Source organism: Ornithorhynchus anatinus, chromosome 1 (assembly GCF_004115215.2).
Source record: "Ornithorhynchus anatinus isolate Pmale09 chromosome 1, mOrnAna1.pri.v4, whole genome shotgun sequence".
Lineage (NCBI taxonomy): Eukaryota > Metazoa > Chordata > Mammalia > Monotremata > Ornithorhynchidae > Ornithorhynchus > Ornithorhynchus anatinus.
In genome coordinates this window covers 67968081-67987176 of record NC_041728.1, presented here as the reverse complement: position 1 = coordinate 67987176, position 19096 = coordinate 67968081, and the positions used below count along the sequence as shown (strand labels likewise).

Here is a 19096-nt window from a genome sequence, read left to right as displayed (position 1 = left end):
CAGACCTCGCTACCAAGTGCCCAGATTCCAACAACAAAAAAAATCACCTCACCTGCCCTGCCCTGCCCTTTCCTGCCCCTTCCCTATGATGCCCACCCACATCTCCAGCTTTTGACATCACGGAGGGACTCCATCTCACCTCTCTGTCAGTCAACCAACTGTACTTATTGAGTGCTTACTGTGTGGGAAAGTACTTCAACAATATAACAGACCCATTCCCTGCCCACAATGAGCTTACAGTCTAGAGGCCAGCTTCTTCACAGTCCCTGGGAGGAGCCAGAAAGTGCTAGCGAGCAGTCGTTCCCTCTCAAAAACAGTGGCTTAGACTCAGCGATCGCTCTCCTGGCTTCTTGGAGAACCAGCTGCCAGGACCCACCTTTACAGGAGGAAAACAGGTGTTTAAAGGAATGAATCCTGCCCGAGGTGTCCCCCCAGTCCGTCTGCAGATTCAATTCTGGTTTTAATGCTTTCCCCGAGCGGCAGAGATTGAGGTCACGGTGCTTTTACCTTGGAGCAGCCAATGCCAGGGGCAGGGTAAGACCGGGAAAGCAGAGAGGCAGGACTCTGTAGACGAGAGGTCTTCGTCCACTCGCTCAAGAGGAGGTTGGCACTGCTGGGCATTTGTACAGATGCAGACTCAGAGCCAGCTATGGTGCCGGCTCAGGGGTCCTGGACAGGGTCAGAAGACGGTAGCACAGACACCATCTTTGTTCTAACGCTAAAGTGAGGCCTTTGGCTATCCTCGGCAGCCTCATTCAATAGTTCATTCAATAGTATTTATTGAGTGCTTACTATGTGCAGAGCACTGTACTAAGCGCTTGGAAAGTACAAATCGGTAACAGATAATCCAAGTAGAAAATGTTACAGCCTCAAAATCTAGTTAAATCCCCTGGCAACAGATCAAAGTACAAAGAAACCAGACTATGCGGCAGGAGTGCAGTTACACAGTGAACAGAACATTGTGTAAAATTTCTTCTAAATACAGAAGTTGGAATTTAAAAAACCCAGCATTAATCACAACAATGTTAACACGGAAGATCACTAGGAAAGCAGCTGGCTCTGGCCGATGGTCAGGCTAGGCCTAAAAGGACACAGAACAACTTACAGTGGTCCCAGAGCACAGTTTAGCATTTATCAATGTTCATAAGCTTGCCGGATTTGAGGAAAGGGGCTCAGTAAAACGTCTACTGTGGGGCTGAGAGATGGAGGTGTTTGTGGTGGGCAGAGAACGTCAGGAAGAAAGATTTCGGGGGGCCACCGATGCGGTCACACTGGGCCAGGAAAGGTTTAGGCCATGCCTCCTACTTGCGGCCCACACTTCCGGTAGCATAAAGGCACAATTGGGTTTGAATACCCAGATGTCGCTTTTCCTTGGTTGGGGCGGAGAGACCTCTAGCTCATTCTCAGCTATTGGCAGAGCAGAAAGTACAATCAGTCAGTCATTCAATTGTATTTATTGAGCACTTACTGTGTGCAGACCACTGTACTAAGCGCTTGGGATAGTACAATACAACACTATAACAGATACATTCCTTGCTCTGGCTAAGGGTTCCCCAGAAAGATTTCCTTCCCATGTTCCCAGCCGACAGTAAAGTCTTTTAAGGGCAAGTAGGGAGGGAAGGAGTCCGAGACCGCTCCGTGCTGACTATGCCACCTTTTCCAGTCGGGGCATCGAAGTGTATGTCAGTCAATCGGTCAGTCAGCCAATGATACTTATTGAGCACTTAGTGTGTGCAGAGCACTGTATTAAGTGCTTGAGAGAGTATGATATAACAATAAACAAATTCCCTGTCCGCAACAAGCTTCCGGTCTGGAGTCTACAGTCTGACTCTGAGTGCCCGCCCGACGATCCAGCTCACCATGCCTCCGACTCACCCCAACCTCGGGCCCTGAGCCAGGGAATTGGGGTCCTGGGATCAATGAGGCTCCCAGTAGCCTGCCACTACGGGACCGCTGGAAGGGGGTTCCTTCTGGCTATGAGCCTTACCTCCAGGTGAAGGTGGACCCGACCCCATACCTCCCCTACTGGATGCCGCTCTCCCGCCTCCGCCACCCCGTCACGCCACGCGGCCCAAAACCCATCCCCTATCTGCCGCGGGAGGGGAATGCCCCAGCTCGCCAGCCCTGCCGAGAGCAGGGGTGGAAGTTCTCATCCCTGCGGCGTCTGTCTCAAAGCAGGTCCTGGTTGGCTCCAGGAATCCATACCCACATTCCCCGGCCACAAACGGGTCAGGGGAGTACGGGGCAGTCCCAGCCATCCTTCCTGGACCCGAACCAAGCCTGCCCTAGCCTCTCGTCCCCTCGCCAACACGCCCTGGTCCTCCCTCTCAACTTACACCATCAACCCCATGTGGGACAGGGACTCTGTCCAACCTAGTTATCTGGGTTCTCTCCCAGTCCTCAGAATGGGGCCCAGTACATAACACTGAACAAATACAGTTATTATTATTACTATTAATATTGTGAAGAATGATAATCATTATTACACCCTTTCCACCCCAGCCTGACCCCTCTCTCCCTCTCTCTCAACCCCTGTTGGCCTCTATCCCCAGGCCACTGAAGTCCATAGTAGTAGGAGGAATAATAGGAGTAGTCACAGTAATAAGTTTGTATATTTACTAACAAAACTAGTGCTTTGCCCCCAAGGGGCACCCCGAGTGATGATCCATCCCCAGCAGATGCCCAGAACAGACCTCTACCCCCAGGAAGTGCTCAGTCCTTGCCCTATAGCGGTTGCCCAATAAATACCAATGATAATAATAATAATCAAGGTATTTGTCAAGTGCTTAGTATGTGCTAGGCACTGTAATAAGTACTGGGGACAGTCCCCGTCCCACATTTGGTTCACAGTCTCAATCCCCATTTTACAGATGAGGTCACCGAGGCCCAGAGAATGAAATGACTTACCCAAGGTCAGGCAGCAGATGAGTGGCGGAGCCGGGATTAGAACCCACGGCCTTCTGATTTCCGGGCCCGTGCTCCACTGGCGCTGATCTCTTGTGAGCCCCAAGGCGCTCTCAGTCGGGGATTCATTTTGTCGGGGTGAGGAGGACGAGGAGACAGGGAAAGGCCGCTCTACCGTGAGGGGAGAAATGCAGGGAAGAAGGTAAAGAACAATCTCTTCTTGCTTTCAGGAGTTACATGTAGAAGACACCACCAGATTCTGCCCGAAGGAAGAGAGAGAAAGTGAACAAACCTCATTCAGCGACCAAAACCCCAGGCAAGACCAGAAAGGGGGCTTTCGCAGCTCCTTCCGCAAGCTCTTTAAAAAGAAGTGAGTAGCCCTTAGGCACGCCAGCGTGGTAGCCTTCTCCCTCCAGGCTGAGCCTGAGGTTTAGAAACGAAACAGCCCAATACTCCAGTAGCCTGGCCTCAAGCCGCCGCACACCTTAGCGCTAGACCTGCTTCGGGGAGAAGAGGGGTCCCTGCAGGCAGACGCAAACACGCCCTGCTGCCCCCCACCCCCACCCCATTCCTCCTCCTTCCGCCCTCCCCCCACCGGCCGCCCCTCATCCATTTGGCGTCCAAGCAGCTCCCGTGCTCCCTTCCCCTCTCACGGGCCCCGAGTCGGAAACCTGGCCGGCTCCTTCCCTCGGGCCCCTTTCCCCCCCTTCCTCCCCAGCTCGGGGGACCCTTAGCTCCAGTCTGCGACTTAGCATCACTGGGTCCCTGCTCCTCCAAAAACCCCCCCTTCGGGCGGCACGGGCGAGGGTCGCTGGCACCAAGCATTTCCAGCGAGAGGCCAAGGTGATGCCAACGAGGACAAAAAAATCCCACCCCCAATCGCATGGAGGGTTGAGTTATAAGTGCCTTGGAATCCCCCTGGCTGACAGCCTGCTGCCTTCAGCTGCCTTTAGCCTGTCCCCCATCTCCCCACCTCCCCTGCTAGAGAGATTCTCTAGATTAAAAAGCCCGCCGGGGTGACTGCCCGACCCCAAAGTCTAGTTAAAACACAGAGCCTTCCGCTTTTTGGAGGTGAAGGGAAATGGATGGGTGAAATGTCCTACTGTCCCACTGGAGCGGACATGCCCGGTTGGGCTGGGGAGAGGAGGGCTCCTGAACGGGCAAAGATGTTTCCATGGGGGACGATGGAGAGCACTGAGTATAAAAAAGGACACCCCCACTCCCAGACTTGGGTGAGTCACACCAATGTCCGCTCCCTCCCTCCTTCCCTAGTCAGTGTTTCCAGGACTCTTCCAAGTGCTCATTACAGTACCTACCACTCAATAGGTGCTCAGTAAATACCACTGATAGCTCGAGTCCAGCCCACTGGCACCCTTGCCTGGCCTGCCCCTTAGCTGGACTTCACAGATTGAGGGAATGGTTGCTCACCCCCCACCGCCGGACTCCTAAGCTTCCCTCTTTCCCATTTCCTGTGCTGGGTTCTGACTCAGCCAGCCCCCCCGCAGCAGCAGATCTAGAAGCAGGCTACCCCGGGGGCCCTACAAGCCCTCCCGATAGCTCGGTGCCCGATCTCCTCCTGGCTCAGAACCCAGAAGGCTAGAGTCAGCCTGGGCCATCACCCACATGAGAAGGCAGGCACCCTTTGCCCACTCCAGCGTGGAAGCCCCCTCCAGGAGACCCTCCCCGTGTCTCACGCGGGCCCCTGCTTGGCTCTGCCTCGGGACCACCAGTGATCCTATCATTCAGACCTGTGCGAGCTTGGAATTAGCCAGCCCGTTACTCCGGGGGGACTCGGGGAGGGGAGCCGGGACGAGCCCGGGCGCCTTTTCGCTTTCTCTCTCAGACCAGCGGCCCGGGCCCAGCCCAAGTGCTCCCCTTATCCCACTCTAAGGTGCTCCTTCCGGGGCCAAGAGAAGCCAAGGTGTTTTCCAGGGATTCCGGTGGTAGTGTGCACGAGGTTTTCCTTCCATCCTTCCACTCTAATAGGTGCCCCTTGACCCTGGGACCTGACCAGAGCTCTTACCCTGCCTGGCCATGTGCTCTGTTCCCTGAAGCCTCTGCCCAGCGGCCTGGTGCTGTCACAGCGGCTGAGCCCACCTGGAGGAAGGGCTGGACCCTATTTCTGGTCAGTGGGATTTATTGAGCATTTGCTGCGTGCAGAGCACTGTACTAAGCACCACTTGGGAGCGTATAGCTCATCTGGTAAGCTCGTCTCCAGACTGTTAGCTTACTGAGGGAGGGGATAAACCTCTGTTGCAATTTTAGGTCACTGAGGGCAGGGAGCATGTCTCCCTACTCTGTTGCGAATGTACTCTCCCAAGCGCTTAGTACAGGGCTCTGCACACCGTAAGTGCTCAGTAAATACCACTGGTCGATACACATGGTTCCTGCCCTTGAGGAGCTCGGTCAATTGGAGGGACATGAGCTCTCAGCAGGGGTGTTTAAAGTAGACCAATGGGCATATGCCTGGGCCTGCCTGAAGCACTTGGGTTTGGCAGGAAAATCTCCAGAGTTCACCAAGCCCATGCACCTATTTTCAGCCCTCACAAACTGAGGAAACTTTCATCAGCTCATTGTGGGTAGGGACTGTTTCTACGAACTCTGTTATACTGTCCTCTCTCAAGCACTTAGTACAGTGGTCTACACACAGTAAGCACTCAATAAATACCACTGACTGATTGATGTGGGAACCCAGGGGTTTGGAGCCAGAGCAACCTAGAGGTCAAGGCAAAGGGCACTTGTCTGCCCCTCCCTTGGGAAGGGGTTGTGACTTGGCTGGAAGAACACTTGACAAGTTTCAGTAACTGGTTACGAGTTGTGCACATACCTACTTGGTGCTTAATGCGCGATAGAGCCGATGCCAGGACACTGAAACCTGTCATCTTTCCCGTCGCTAGGCAAGCTTCTCCCAGTGGCCGTGCTAATCAGCTGGAGAATAGGGAGGGGGCTTGGGAGGAGAAGTGGCTGTATTTTGCAGCATCTAACGGGCTACAGTTTTCTAGACCCCCCACCAAACTCTGGGCCCCTCAGAAGTTAACATTGTCCTCTTTTCAGTCAGTCCCCTCCCCGGGATCCTGGGAGATGTGGGACTCTTGATCCCCATCTCCTCACATCCCTAACTTACCCCCCACACACACCACCCTCTCTTCTAAACCTACCCGTATAACCTATTTTGTTTTCTGCAGCTCCAATTGGATGGACGCCACCTCCGCCCTGGCCCTCCTATATCTGGTTGTCCTCATTCTCCCTCCTCTCCTCCCCACCCCAAGACACATATTGAAGGGGCTGGGGCAGGGTGGGTTGGGAGGGATGGACAAGAACAGGTGTGAGGGTGGGGAGGGGAGACTCAGAGGAGGGGACCTTCAGGGGATAAAGTCCAAGGTTCTCCTTCACCCACCTTCCTATCCCAGCCTCTGATATTCCCTGCAACAGAAAAGGAAAGCAGGTGGAGGAAGACTTTTGGACCTTCTCTCCAAAGTCATTCCTCCTTTTCTGAGCCTCCCCTTCTGCTATCCCACCATTCATTCATTCAACGGTATTAACTGAGCGCTTACTGTGTGCAGAGCACTGTTCTAAGCGCTTGGGAGAGCCCAATTCAACAATAAACAGACACATCCCCTTCCCGCAATGGGCTGGAGTTCACTGCCGACCGGCCCGATCTGGAGGCTAGGAGAGAATTTTAAGGAAGACCCAGGATCCGAACCTCATCATCGCTGCCTATTCTCTCCACCCTCCCCCCAGCCAAGTCCCCCTCAACCCGGTCCCACCCCGACCCACCCCTCCCTATCCCACTCACGGGGCACTTTCATTCATTCATTCCCTCATTCGATCGTACTTACTGAGCGCTTACTGTGTGCGGAACACTGTACTAAGTGCTTGGGAGAGGACAATGTAACGATAAACAGACATTCCCTGCCCATGAGCCGATGGCCTTGATGGGGAGACATGAGGACAGCTGGGCAAGGTGCAGTGGGATGGCGGCAGCAGCATGAGCTGTGAGGCCTTTCCCACTGGAGCCCCAAGAAATGTGACTATTACCCACATGGATTTAGAATAGAGTAGGGAGGGGTGCGGGGAGCTGGGCAGCCAGCCCAGGAGGCCAAGAAAGCTGCAGGATTCGGAAGGGCAGGGCTAGGAAGGAAGGGGTGAGGTGCCATCTCTGGTGAGTTCACCAGAGTGGCTTAGTGGATAGAGCCCAAGCGTTGGAGTCAGAAGGACCTGGGCTCAAATCCCAGCTCCACCACATGTCTACTGCGTGACCATGGGCAAGTCGCTTCATTTCTCTGGGCCTCAGAGACCTCATCTGTAAAATGGGGATTAAGACCGTGAGCCCCATGTGGGACAGGGATGATGTCCAGCCTGAATAACCTGTATCTATCCCCACGCTTAGCACCATGCTTGGCACAAAGTAAGCTCTTAACGAGTACCATAGTTATTATTCAAGAAGTGATTTCCGCTTGGCTGACCCAGACCCTCCATAGAGCCTGTCATTAATTCCTTCCAGCTCTGGAGATGAACCAGTTGGCTGCTGGCAGTTTCACTGGCCCAGGACTTTCCTGGTTTCCTCCAATTCCAGAGTCATTTTCACACTTTTAAAAGGTGAAACTTAGTTCTGAAGGCCCAGGACCTTCCAGGAGATAGAAAGGCACAGCAGGGGATTTTCTCTAATGTGCTTAGCTTCTAGCAATTGGTTTTTCAACTCCATAGTGATTGGCTTAACTCTCTAATCCACTGTCCTGCACTGATGAGCCAGAGTTCATTGGAAAGGAAACAATTCTGAATTCCTTCACCAGCAGGAAAAATAGCTGGGGACTCCAACCCAAAGCGGCCGGACCATGTGTTGCCGATGTCAGATCGGGCAGGCTGGCTGAGGGCTGACCGGGGGGAGCCTGTTTTGCACGCTGGTGCCATGTCCTTGGAGAACATATTGGTCTACCCCCATGGGAGTACGTGCGCACACTCGCATTCTCTGGTCCCTCTCCATCAGATGAAATGTTCCTCCTCCCTCATCTCCCCTTTCTCTCAGACCTGGAAATTAATCGGTCAGTGGTATTGATTGAGCACATACTAGGTGTAGAGCACTGCCCTAAGCACGTGGGAGAGTACAAAAGAATTAACATGCATGCTCCTTGCTCATTACGAGTTTATGGTTATGCCCTCAGTTGGTCAACCGCCCAACCCAATGCTCTCTGAGACTGTTTGCTGAAGCACCTGCTTTTAGATGAAACCCACCCCAGGCCCTTTTTCCTTTGGAAGGGAATTGTGGGGAGGCCAAGGAGAAGCTGTGTGGCAGGGATCGGGGGGGGGTGGATGGATGAGTTTCCTCATCTCATCCAATTCCTCTTTGTCAATTTTTTTGGGGTCTGGGAACACTCACTCAGCCCTCTTAGGTATTTTAAAAAACAAAACAAAAAAACAAAAGCAGCCACTCAGGACTGTTGTCCTCTTCAGTCCCAATCTCAGGACAGCAGTTATCTCTTCAGGTCCCTGAACCAAGATAGCACTCAGTTACACTCAGATGATGCCCTAGGTTGCAGGGAATGCTGCTGTAAAGGTACTAGTTTTTTGCTGTTTTTTTCAATTGGTCTGGTGCATTTTGTCCCCGTGCTCGGTTGAAGGAGGCTGTTGGTGTCCTCCTGCCCATGCTCGGTTGAAGGAGGCTGCTGGAGCTCTCCCGCCCATGCTCAGTTGCGGGAGACTACTGGGTTGGGCAGTTGGTGATGGAGCTCTTCAGCCTAAGGTAGACAAATTTCCTGTTTTCAGCAGAATAGTCATCCTTTTTAGGGTTTTGTGCCAATCTGGGAGGCCTAGGGAGGAACCCCGTAGGTAGTCGGCTCTGTGGAAGGGCGGCTGGCGGAGAAACCTTCAGATGAGGAAGAAGTAGAGGCCATCGTGTCGCTATGGCTGAAGTAACCCACCCAGGCCGTAGAGGCACTTCTGGCGGGAGTTTCAGGCACGACAGGAAAGGTGTTATCCAGCCCGGCCTGCACTTTCTGACATTCGCTACCTGGGTGGGCCTCTTTGGGTACAGCTGGGGGGCTGTTTTTGCCACTGGCTTCCGGCCAACCGCCCCAACCTAAAACTGCTAGTCATACCCGCCTTCCCCATCTGCCTCGGGTGAAATCGGCGCTGGCGGCCGTGAGGGTCACCTGATCCTTAGGCTCGGGGCCAAACTGCTGGGGCCACGTGGTGATGGCCAGCAGCTGATGGTGGTGGCGCCAACAGAGAAAGAAGGAGACAGTATCATTGTCAGTCCCTACTTCTTCCTCTCTGAGGCCCGTCCCAATGCCTGTCCTTACCTCTGGCCCCACTAGAAGCCATTACCACCCTCCCACCCCAAGTGCTCGGTCCTGTTCCTAGTCCTAATAGAGGTGGTTATGAGCTTCTTCCTACCCCATCCTAGTTTTCAGAATAACTGCTCCCTTTTTCCCAGGCAGAGAGATGAAAGAGATTTCCTTTATAACTTTGAAAAATTGTCCTTCTGGGGGACCAAGTAATAATCAGTGGCTGAGGATCATGAAAAAAGGGCCAACTGGAGATTAAATTCCATCTAGCCAAAAAGCCGCCCAGCAGTTTCTACTCCAGGAAAGCCCAGAATCTCCATACCTATAGCAGAACGAATCAAGAGTCTTGTCATCTCACTCCCAGGTTTGAAGATTAATTTACGCCAATGTCTTCAGGAACACTCATCCCCCTGCTTACCGATTTTCCCATTAAAAGCAGCATGGCCTAGTGGAAAGAGCACGGGCCTGGGAGTCAGAGGTCCTGGGTTCTAATCTTGGCTCTGCCGCTTTTCTGCTGTGACCTTGGATAAGCCATTTCACTTCTCTGGGCTTCCGTTTCCCCAATTCTAAAATGGGGATTTGATAACTGTTCTCTCTCGTACTTAGACGGTGAGCTCTGGGGACAGGGACAGGGTCTGACCTGATAAACTTTTTAACTACTCCACAACTTAAAACAGCATTTGACACATAGTAAGCGCTAAACAAATACCACTAAAAGCCTCATTTCTATGCACATGGGGAAATAACGTTTCCTCTGGTTCCACTAAGAACCAAAGACTCTTTCCAGGCTTTCAAAGCAATTTAGAAATGGCAGTTTTAAGATGCTCTGAAACCAAGGTTCGGCCCACGATCCACGCTAAGATGGGAGGGCTGAGCTTATCAAGGGACGGTAGCTGAGTCAGTGGCCAGATATCCCCAACCTTGTCATGTTCATCAGACAGGTTGGCAAAGCGGGAGGACCAGGTCTTTTGAACTCTTTCTGGCAAATATCACCAGGAGATCAGATTGTCGGAAGGCCAGGCCATCACTTGTGTCCATCCTACCTTCCCAGGCTCCTCTCCAGAGGAGAAAGAGGCCAGGTCTGGGGCTTGCTGTGGTTCATCTCCTTGCCCAGAGAGCTGCAGGCACCTCCGTTCGCTTTGCCAAGCTCTTGAATAGGCAACACCTCGGTCCAGGCGTTTTTTTGAAAGGGTCTGTACCCAGCCCAAGTTTCGAGAGAGGGAATCGAGGGCAGACACGGGTCCTTCCCAGATCATCGTCTATCATTCGACCAATCAGTGGTATTTATCGAGTGTTTACTGTGGGCAGACCACAGTACTAAGCACTTTGGGGAGTACAATACAACAGAGATGGTAGACACATTCCCTGTCCACAACAGGCTTATGATAACCCTGGGGAGTTGGAAAAGGTTGGCATTATCCAGGAGATTGCTTGAGGAGGTGCGGGGGGTCAAAAAACAATGGGCTCAAAAGCCCAGGGGTTCAAATGAATTGAAGGCAGGCCCTGGACCAAGGCTGGGCCTTGAGGAATATCAGTAGGTTAGTGATTTAGCCACAATTTTTGTGCCTCAGCAAAGTGCAACTATAAAGAAGGAAGGGGGTCCTGAAGCTACTGGTCCAGCAATGGGCTCTGTGGCATTTTGGGGCAGTGATGGGAGACTGGATGGTACACTGCCTCATTGTGGGCAGTGAAGGGAGACTGGATGGTACACTGTGTGACTGGGCAGGACACAGGAATGGGGAGGAGGGAAGGCACAGGCTGAGCCAGTGGAGCACACAGAAGGAAGTATATGGGGCCTAGGAAAGTAGACGGAGAGGCTCTGGAATGGGAACAGAGCCAGTGACCACAGCTGGTGATGAAATCAAAGATTCCCCGACCCCACGGACTAGATCGAAATGGGGAGGGTTTTGGCTCCAGGGTGGCCACCACGATGGGTCGGAAAATGGCATCTGATGCTGGGGGAGAGCCCAGGGATGCCTTTCCGCAGCCTGGAGTGATGTGGGGAAAGAGAGGAGGGGGCTGGGCTTTGGCTCTTCGCTCCTAGTGAAAGGGCTGATGCGGATTGGGGGGACTCTCTTGAATGACTGCAATATTTACAGCTAAGAGGGCAATGAGAGCAGAGGGGCAGGAGAGAAGAAGAGAATCAGAGGCTTTGGCTTTCATGCTCGGGAGGCACTGGCTCTGCCTACCCATTCAGGGCAAGCTTGTCACGCGGGAAGATGTATTCTCGTGTACGAGTCCTCGCCGAGAACTGCCCCTCTAGGAAGTCACCGTCCCCAGTGCTTCGGTAGGGTCTTAGAGCCGGAGAGCACCAGTCCCTCTTGTGACCCCCCCTGGAAATCCCAACTAAATGCATCTGGGGTATCTCCCAACGTGCAGCAGGCCCATCTCTGCCCTCCCCGCTCCTTCCAGCCGCCGCTCCCCTAGGGGGCTTCCAGGGGCAGGCGGGAAGGTGAAAGGGTGAGGCGGCAGGTCGAGGCCTTTAGTACCCCTGGGCAGCAGCTGTCAATTAGGTGGGCTCTTGGACCGCCCAGGAGGTGAATCCAAGAAGCAACCTCAACCCTTCCCGGCCTAAAACAATACCCCCAGATACCCTGTCGGCACAGCCTCCTCAACCCGACGGCGAAAGTCCCTAGCGTTCGATGCCCCCTAACCTCAGCTGGTGAAACAAGTCGGATGTCATTAGTGCCGTTCCGTTGCACGGAGACTCCATGACCGTTTTTAACCTGCTCTTAGGTTTACCCTGTCTAGACTCTGCTGGAGAGGCCTAGAGATGCATCTGAAAAATTAAAGGATTCATAATCCAGAGGAGTTAAGTGTGTCTGGTATTCCATTATGCCAGGGAACTATCAAAGGCTACACAACGGCAGTGATGCTGGGATGCAGAATAACCCGTCCCGTTTCCTTCCCCGCACTGGGGATTAGTAATCTGACGTCCGCCAACAGCGTCCCTGACCCTTGGGCGGCAGAAAGCCCGGAGCTTAAGTCTCCTCGAAGAACCCGAAGTGACATTCAAAATCTGGCCACCGAGCGGGTAATCTGTGGCCGGCCACGGACATGGCCTTATTGACGGTAATGGTCAGGGCCGTTAGAACATCGAGCGCGTAACAAATGTCGAGGGGGAGATCGTGACGCCTTGGGCGCGGGGGACAGAGTGGCTCGGTTTTGACCTGTGGAGAACGTATTCAGTGGGGTTGTGGGAGCTGTGAGAGCCGAGATACCTGGAGCTCGGACGGCCCGAGAGCATCCGATACGCGTTCTAGTCCCAGGGCTGGTTTTCCGACTTCCCGCCCAGAGCCTCAGTTGTTCAGAGAGCCCGGCCCAAGAGAGGCCTTTTTTCTAGACAGCCGCCGCCTCAGGCATCAACATACGCGAGACGGTTCAAAGCTGGAGTGGAGGCGGCAGATCCCCGGGAGATTGGAAGAAAGCGCCCTCGTCCGCTTGGGGAATCTGATTGGACTCGTTGGAATCACTGATAAGTTGGCCGGTCCTTTCTCATCTGTGTGGTCGAGATACGGTGTACCCTCGTTCCGACTGCTGTACTCCCCTCTCTCCTCTCTTTCTCTCTCTCTCCCCTCTCTCCTGTGTAGCACACATGCATGGCCATCTTCAATAAACCTTTCTTTTCGAAAACCAAACCAAAGCAAGAGTTTGTGATGGAAAAAGACGCATCCAAACCCTGGATAGGCCAATGTCCTCCTGGTCTGAGAGTAGCTGACCCCGGCTTAGGACAACCGCTAGCTCGGGGGTCGGTCATCTTGGACCCGAGGCGGCCCCACACCACGACCTCCATTTCCCCTCCACTTACTGCCGTGCTCAACTGACCTGAGGGACCGAGAAGCGCGTGGCAACCCGCTTTCTCGGCAAACCCATCCAAGAGGCCTAACTACCCTCAATTTGATCCGTCATCCTATAAGTCACTCATCTACGTTTCCCACCGGTCAAAAATTCACTTCAATCAGTCAGTCAGTGGTATTTATTGAGCACTTATTTTGAGTGGAGCACTGTCCTGAGGGCTTGGGAGAACTCGATACAACAGACTTCTCTCCCTCTAGACTGTAAGCTCCCTGTGGGCAGGGAATGTGTCAATTTTTTGCCATAGTGTACTCTCCCAAGCGTTCAGTACAGCGCTCTGCACACGGTGAGCCCTCAATAAATACGACTGACTGACGACCCCCACCCAGAACGAGCTTCCAGGCTAGGGACTGGCTTCGTATATAAGAATAAAGAGGGTCCGGTCTAAGAGGCCGCAGGTCTGTTTTAGGTTTACTAAACCTCTGGCTAAGTATGGTATCTGACAACAATTCCAACCAAATCAACCTGTCCTTTATCTGTGTGCTGAGATTTTAGGTCCAGTGGATCAGAATACAGGGAAATAACTAATGGGAGTCTCTCAATGGAGCCTTCACCTACCAAACAAGATCTCTTCAGAAACCGGCTTACTGTGGCCAATGACCTAGACCAAGGAACAGCTGTGTAAAACATACAGAAAGTTTTATTGTAAAATGGTAAGATCAGGACTGAGAACGCTCTGTGTGTGTGTGCGCGTGTGTGTGTGTGTAGATCTCTATCTGTGGGCGTGAGCTTATATCTGCATTTTAAATCATTAATGGAAGGCTGGTAGTCTAAAGATCTGCAAGACATTGATAAGAGATAAAGATTAAGTTTGTGAATAAGCTATGCCTTTCAATAACTAAGCCCTGGTGAGAAGACTGCTCGGGACCGTCTTCTTTTAAAAAGCGAGGAGTGCCTAAAAGGCTAGAAAAGCATTAGCTTGTAAGAACATAAAACCTTCCAACTCCAGGTTTCACTCCCATGCAACGTTGGACATATGACTATTAAACCTGAAAATTAATCGGATGTTTGCTAAGCACTTGGCTTATTCGTTAAACCCTATGTTCGTAGCTCGCCTGTCAATATACTATGCAAGATCACTTTGTATCTATGTGGTGTCTTTCTTCTGATAAACTCAGAATACTTTACATTTGGCGTCCAATTTATCCTCAGGGCCCTAGGGTGCTTACGGGGGAGCGACCCATTTGGTGCCAAGAACGAGGGCCCGCATGGGAAAGGGTTTGTGACTCGCATGAGATCAGAGGCCCTGTTTTATATCTTCATGCACGGCGAGAAATTGGAAAGGCGTGCCACCGGCACCTTTACCTGGGAAGAATCGCCTGAGGAGACGGCAGCATCTCTTTCCGTTAAGCAGCGAGGGTAAAAGCTGACGTCTCAAGCCAGCGTTGGGCTGGCACTCTGTGGGTAGAAGAATGCCCAGAGCCCTTGGTTCCTCCACTTGGCACGCCCAAGTCCTCACTGATGGATGGTGCTGTAGAACGAATATGGATTGACAGATTGTAAGATCCTTGAGGGCAGGGACTGTGTCTCTTAACCTTGTTGTACTAGTTCAGTGTTCAATGCGCAGCAATAAATATCATTTAATGAATAATAATAATAGTAATTATGGTATTTGTTAAGTGCTTACTATGTGCCAAGCACTGTACTGAGCGCTGGGGTAGATACAAGGTAATCAGGTCGCCCCACATGGGGCTCACAGTCTTCATCCCCATTTTACAGATGAGGGAACTGAGGCACAGGGAAGTTAAGAGGCTTTCCCCAGGTCACACAGCAGACAAGTGATGGAGCCGGGATTAGAACCCATGACCTCTGACTCCCAACCCCATGCTCTTGCTACTAGGCCATGCTGCTTCTCTATTCACATTGAATCCCTCTATTCACATCATCCCCTGTAAACGCTGAACAGCAGGAAGAGTAAGGGTTGATCAGGTCTTGCTTTGGATGGTTACTGCAATAATAATAAAATAATAATTGAAGTGTTTGTTAAGCGCTTACTATGTGCCAAGCACTGTACTAAGTGCTAGGGTAGATGCAGGATCAGCAAGTCCCCCATGGGGCTCACAGCCTGAGGAGGAGGGAGAACAGGAACCGAAACCCCACTTAGCAGATGAGGGAACTGAGGCACAGAGAAGTGAAGTGACTTGCCCAAGATCACACAGCAGACAAGTGGAGGAGGTGGGATCAGAACCCAGGTTTTCTGACTCCCAAGGCCAGGCTTTTTCCACTAGGCCACACCACTTCTCTATCCCCAAAGCTCCATCAGTGTTCATCCAGACCTTTCAGGAGGTCATTTAGGGAGTGGACAAAAGTCAATCCTATTCCTGGGACCCATCTGACAAGGCTGGTTGAAATAAAAAACCCATCTGGTAAATTTATTGAGGGAAATACCAGATTAACAACTCCAAATCCCTTCTAAAGATCAGGGACAGACTGGAAAATAGCTTCCTCATGATAAAGTAGGACGAGCAAATTAGCTCAGTAAATATGCTGAATGAATGAATGAGCCTTCCAACCTCTTTTCTTATATCATCTCTAGTGATAAATTTCCAATTTTCACTTTTACTTGTTGCCAAGTTCTCTTCTTCCTCCCAGATTCACCTGCTAATAATGGAACTTCTCAAGTAAAAGGTTCTTGTCAGATACAAATACCCACTAGCAGTTTCAACAAAGAATATTTCAGATCAAGCTTTTATTATCCTGCAAATGAATGAACCTGAATAATAAGGATGCAACATAAACTGTGGCCAAGCTGGTTCAGACCAGTGGTTCTTCCAATCAGGTATTATGACTCATTTGTAGATTTTGGCCCCAAACTTGGGTGGATAAGAGTAGTCCTGGACTGAGCAGAAAAAGCAAAAAGACATCAGGAAGCAGAGTTATCACTGTCCTGATTGAATGCATACACCACACAATCACTCATCTCTTTTGGGCACTTACTGTGTGCAGAGCACTGTACTAAGGGTTTGGGAGAGTAAAATATAGCAGAGTTGATAGACACGGTCCCTGCTCACAGTGAGCTTGCAGTCTAGAGGGACCAACTGTACCAGTCTCCAACTGGTTGCTTGGAAACATACAATTAAAAAGTAGAAGACATAAAAATAAACTCCTCTCTTGAGGAGTTTAAATCTACTGTGGGGAGAGAGGTGATATGGTATATATGTATGAGGACAAGAAGGATAATAGAGAAGCAGCGTGGCTCAGTGGAAAGAGCATGGGCTTTGGAGTCAGAGGTCATGGGTTCCAATCCCGGTTCGGCCACTTGTCAGCTGTGTGACTTTGGGCAAGTCACTTAACTTCTCGGTGCCTCAGTTACCCCATCTGTAAAATGGGGATTAAAACTGTGAGCCCCACGTGGGACAACCTGATTCCCTTATGTCTACCCCAGCGCTTAGAACTGTGCTCAGCACATAGGAAGCGCTTAACAAATACCAACATTATAATAGTTAAAACCGTTATCCATAAAAGCATGAGCAGTGTGGCCTAGAGGAAAGAACATGAGCCTGGGAGTCAGAGGGCCTGGGTTCTAATCCTAGCTGTGTGACCTCACTTCTTCAGGTCTCGGTTCTCCTTTTCTCCCTCCTACTCAGACTGTGAGCTCATGTGGGACAGGGACTATGTCCAACCTAACTCACCTGCACTTAGAATGGTGTTTGACATACAGTAAGTGCTTAACAAATACCTTTTTTTAAAAAAAAGTAAGCAAAGCTTGAGTACAGATAATAAACTGATACCACAGAAGTGTTATGAGAAACTGACCGGAAAGGTGGTAATTAGAGAACAACTAGAAAATGTGGGATTTTCATTCATTCATTCATTCAATCATATTTACTGAGTGCTTACTGTGTGCAGACCACTGTACTAAGCACTTGGGAGAGTACAATACAACAATAAACAGACATATTCCCTGTCCATAATAAGCTTACTACAAAGTTGGGATAATGTCTTGTCTTATGCCATCGAGTCGTTTCCGACCCATAGCGACACCACAGACACAGCTCTCCCTGAACTCCCTGCTCTCCATCTGCAATTGTTCTGGTAGTGGATCCATAAAGTTTTCTTGGTTAAAATACGGCAGTGGCTTACCATTGCCTCCTTCCGTGCAGTAAACTCAAGTCTCCGCCCTAGACTCTCTCCCATGCCGCTGCCAGCACAGGTGAGTTCTGACTTGTAGCAGATTGCCTTCCACTCGCTAGCCACTGGCCAAGCTAGGAATGCAGCGGGTAGGCCTCTGCTTGACTCTCCCTCCCGTAGCCGAGACTGATAGAGTACTGGAAACACTGCAGGTGTGACCCTGAGAGGGGGTGGGACAATGTAGAGGGACTTTATTTGGCAGATCTAGATGGGAAAGGAGTTTTAGGCAGAGGAAAATAGGATGGTGTCCCTAGATGGCTTGAACCACAGGTTAACAGTAGAAAGCTCTAACAGATTGGGCTACAATTACGACTCAACTGCCAAGTGACCATTTAGCCTTCTATAACTGCTCCCGTGGTCCAAAGGACTCATTCATTCGTTCATATTTATTGAGCACTTACTGTGTGTGGAGCACTGTACTATGCACTTAGGAGAATATAACAATAAACAGACACATTCCCTGCTCACAACAAGCTCACAGTCTAAAGGGTGGGGAGACAGACATCAATACAAATAAAAATATTCTTGATATGTATATAAGTGCCATGGGGCTGGGAGAAGGGAGAACAATATTGAATTGAATTGAAGGGCAGACTCCCTACCTTCAGGGAAGGGCTAAGTTCCTGAAAGTCTAGAATAAAACCCACAAGTCTGGATCAGTTTTACAGGAACAGAGCCCAGTCAGTCCAGATGCTGGAACAGATCTGAGGAAATGGAAGTGGTTGTGATTCCAGAAAGAACTCCAGGAACTCCTCCCCTCCTACTCAGACTGTGAACCCCAGGTGGAACTCTGTCCAAACTGATTACCTTGTATCTATCCCAGCACACAGAACAGTGCTTGATAGATGTTAAGTGCTTAAGAAATATCATCATAATAATACTAAAGCACATAAAACAGTGCTTGTCACACATTAAGTGCCTAACAAATATAATAATGATATGAGTAATGATAATACTTTAAAAAATAACAATAATAATACAAACTCAAGGGTCTTAGGGAACTAAAAAACTAAAAGTAACCCACAAGTTGGGAAGTGCTCAGATGGCAGCTGCAGGAGGCTGATTAAGAGAGGTCAGATCTTCCTAGTTTTAATAATAATAACAATAATAATAATGGTATACGTTAAGTGCTTAGTATATGCTAGGCACTGTACTAAGTACTGGTACAAGTCAATCTTTTCTCAAAATCATATCAGCTCTGTAAAACCACAGCTGGGAAGCTGCCCCCATGACCTGATCAATCAAAATTTGGGAGACAGGCAGGAAAATCTCTTCCTGAGGTGGTGTGAAAGTAGGAAAAGCAAATTAGCCCTCCAACTACTTTTTTTGGGAACAACTCTAGTGGCATGAGAAGCACTTCCGGGTGGGGTGGGATGCTTTTTGGTCTTTACCTTTACTTGTTATACTAGGAGTCAACACAGAAACCAGAACCTAGAGCACCAACCCAGCAACCTTATTGTCCTGAACAAAGACCAGCTCCCTGTTGGGACTCACCAAGTTTGTGACGATGGCAGGACTTCCAAGTAGAGATGTCTTGAAGGCAGGAGGAGAGGAGAGGCTGCGGAGAGGAAGAGAGATGGGGGCTGGAGATGGAGATTTGGGTATCATCTGCAAAGAGGTGGTAGTTGAAGCCGTGGAAGCGAATGAGTTCTCCAAGGGAGCGGGGGTAGATGGAGAATAGAAGGGGACCCAGAGCTCAACTTTGAGGGTCCCCTTGAGGGACACCCACAATTGAGAGGTGGGAGGCAGGGGAGGAGCCTAAGAGAGACTGAGAATGAGCGGCCAGAGAGATAGGAGGAGAACCAAGAGAGGACAGTGTCTGTGAAGCTGTGGTTGGATAACATTTCCAGGAGAAGAGGGTGGTTGATAGTGTGAAAGGCAGCTGAGAGGTCGAGGAGGATTAGGATGGAGTAGAGGCCGTA

At 50.8% G+C, this 19096-nt stretch overlaps 1 protein-coding gene across 2 annotated transcripts in view; it reads left to right on the top strand.

The window, feature by feature from the left end:
- The window catches only part of ARHGEF33 (Rho guanine nucleotide exchange factor 33), a 116673-nt gene extending 102068 nt beyond the window's left edge, over positions 1-14605 (top strand). For both annotated transcript variants that reach the window (XM_039912234.1, XM_039912233.1), the window contains 2 exons: positions 3135-3274; positions 13539-14605. In XM_039912234.1, coding sequence (XP_039768168.1) covers positions 3135-3274; positions 13539-13668 — 270 coding nt within the window. In that variant the 3' untranslated portion in view covers positions 13669-14605. The remainder of the gene's footprint in view (positions 1-3134; positions 3275-13538) is intronic.
- The last annotated feature ends 4491 nt before the right edge of the window (positions 14606-19096 follow it).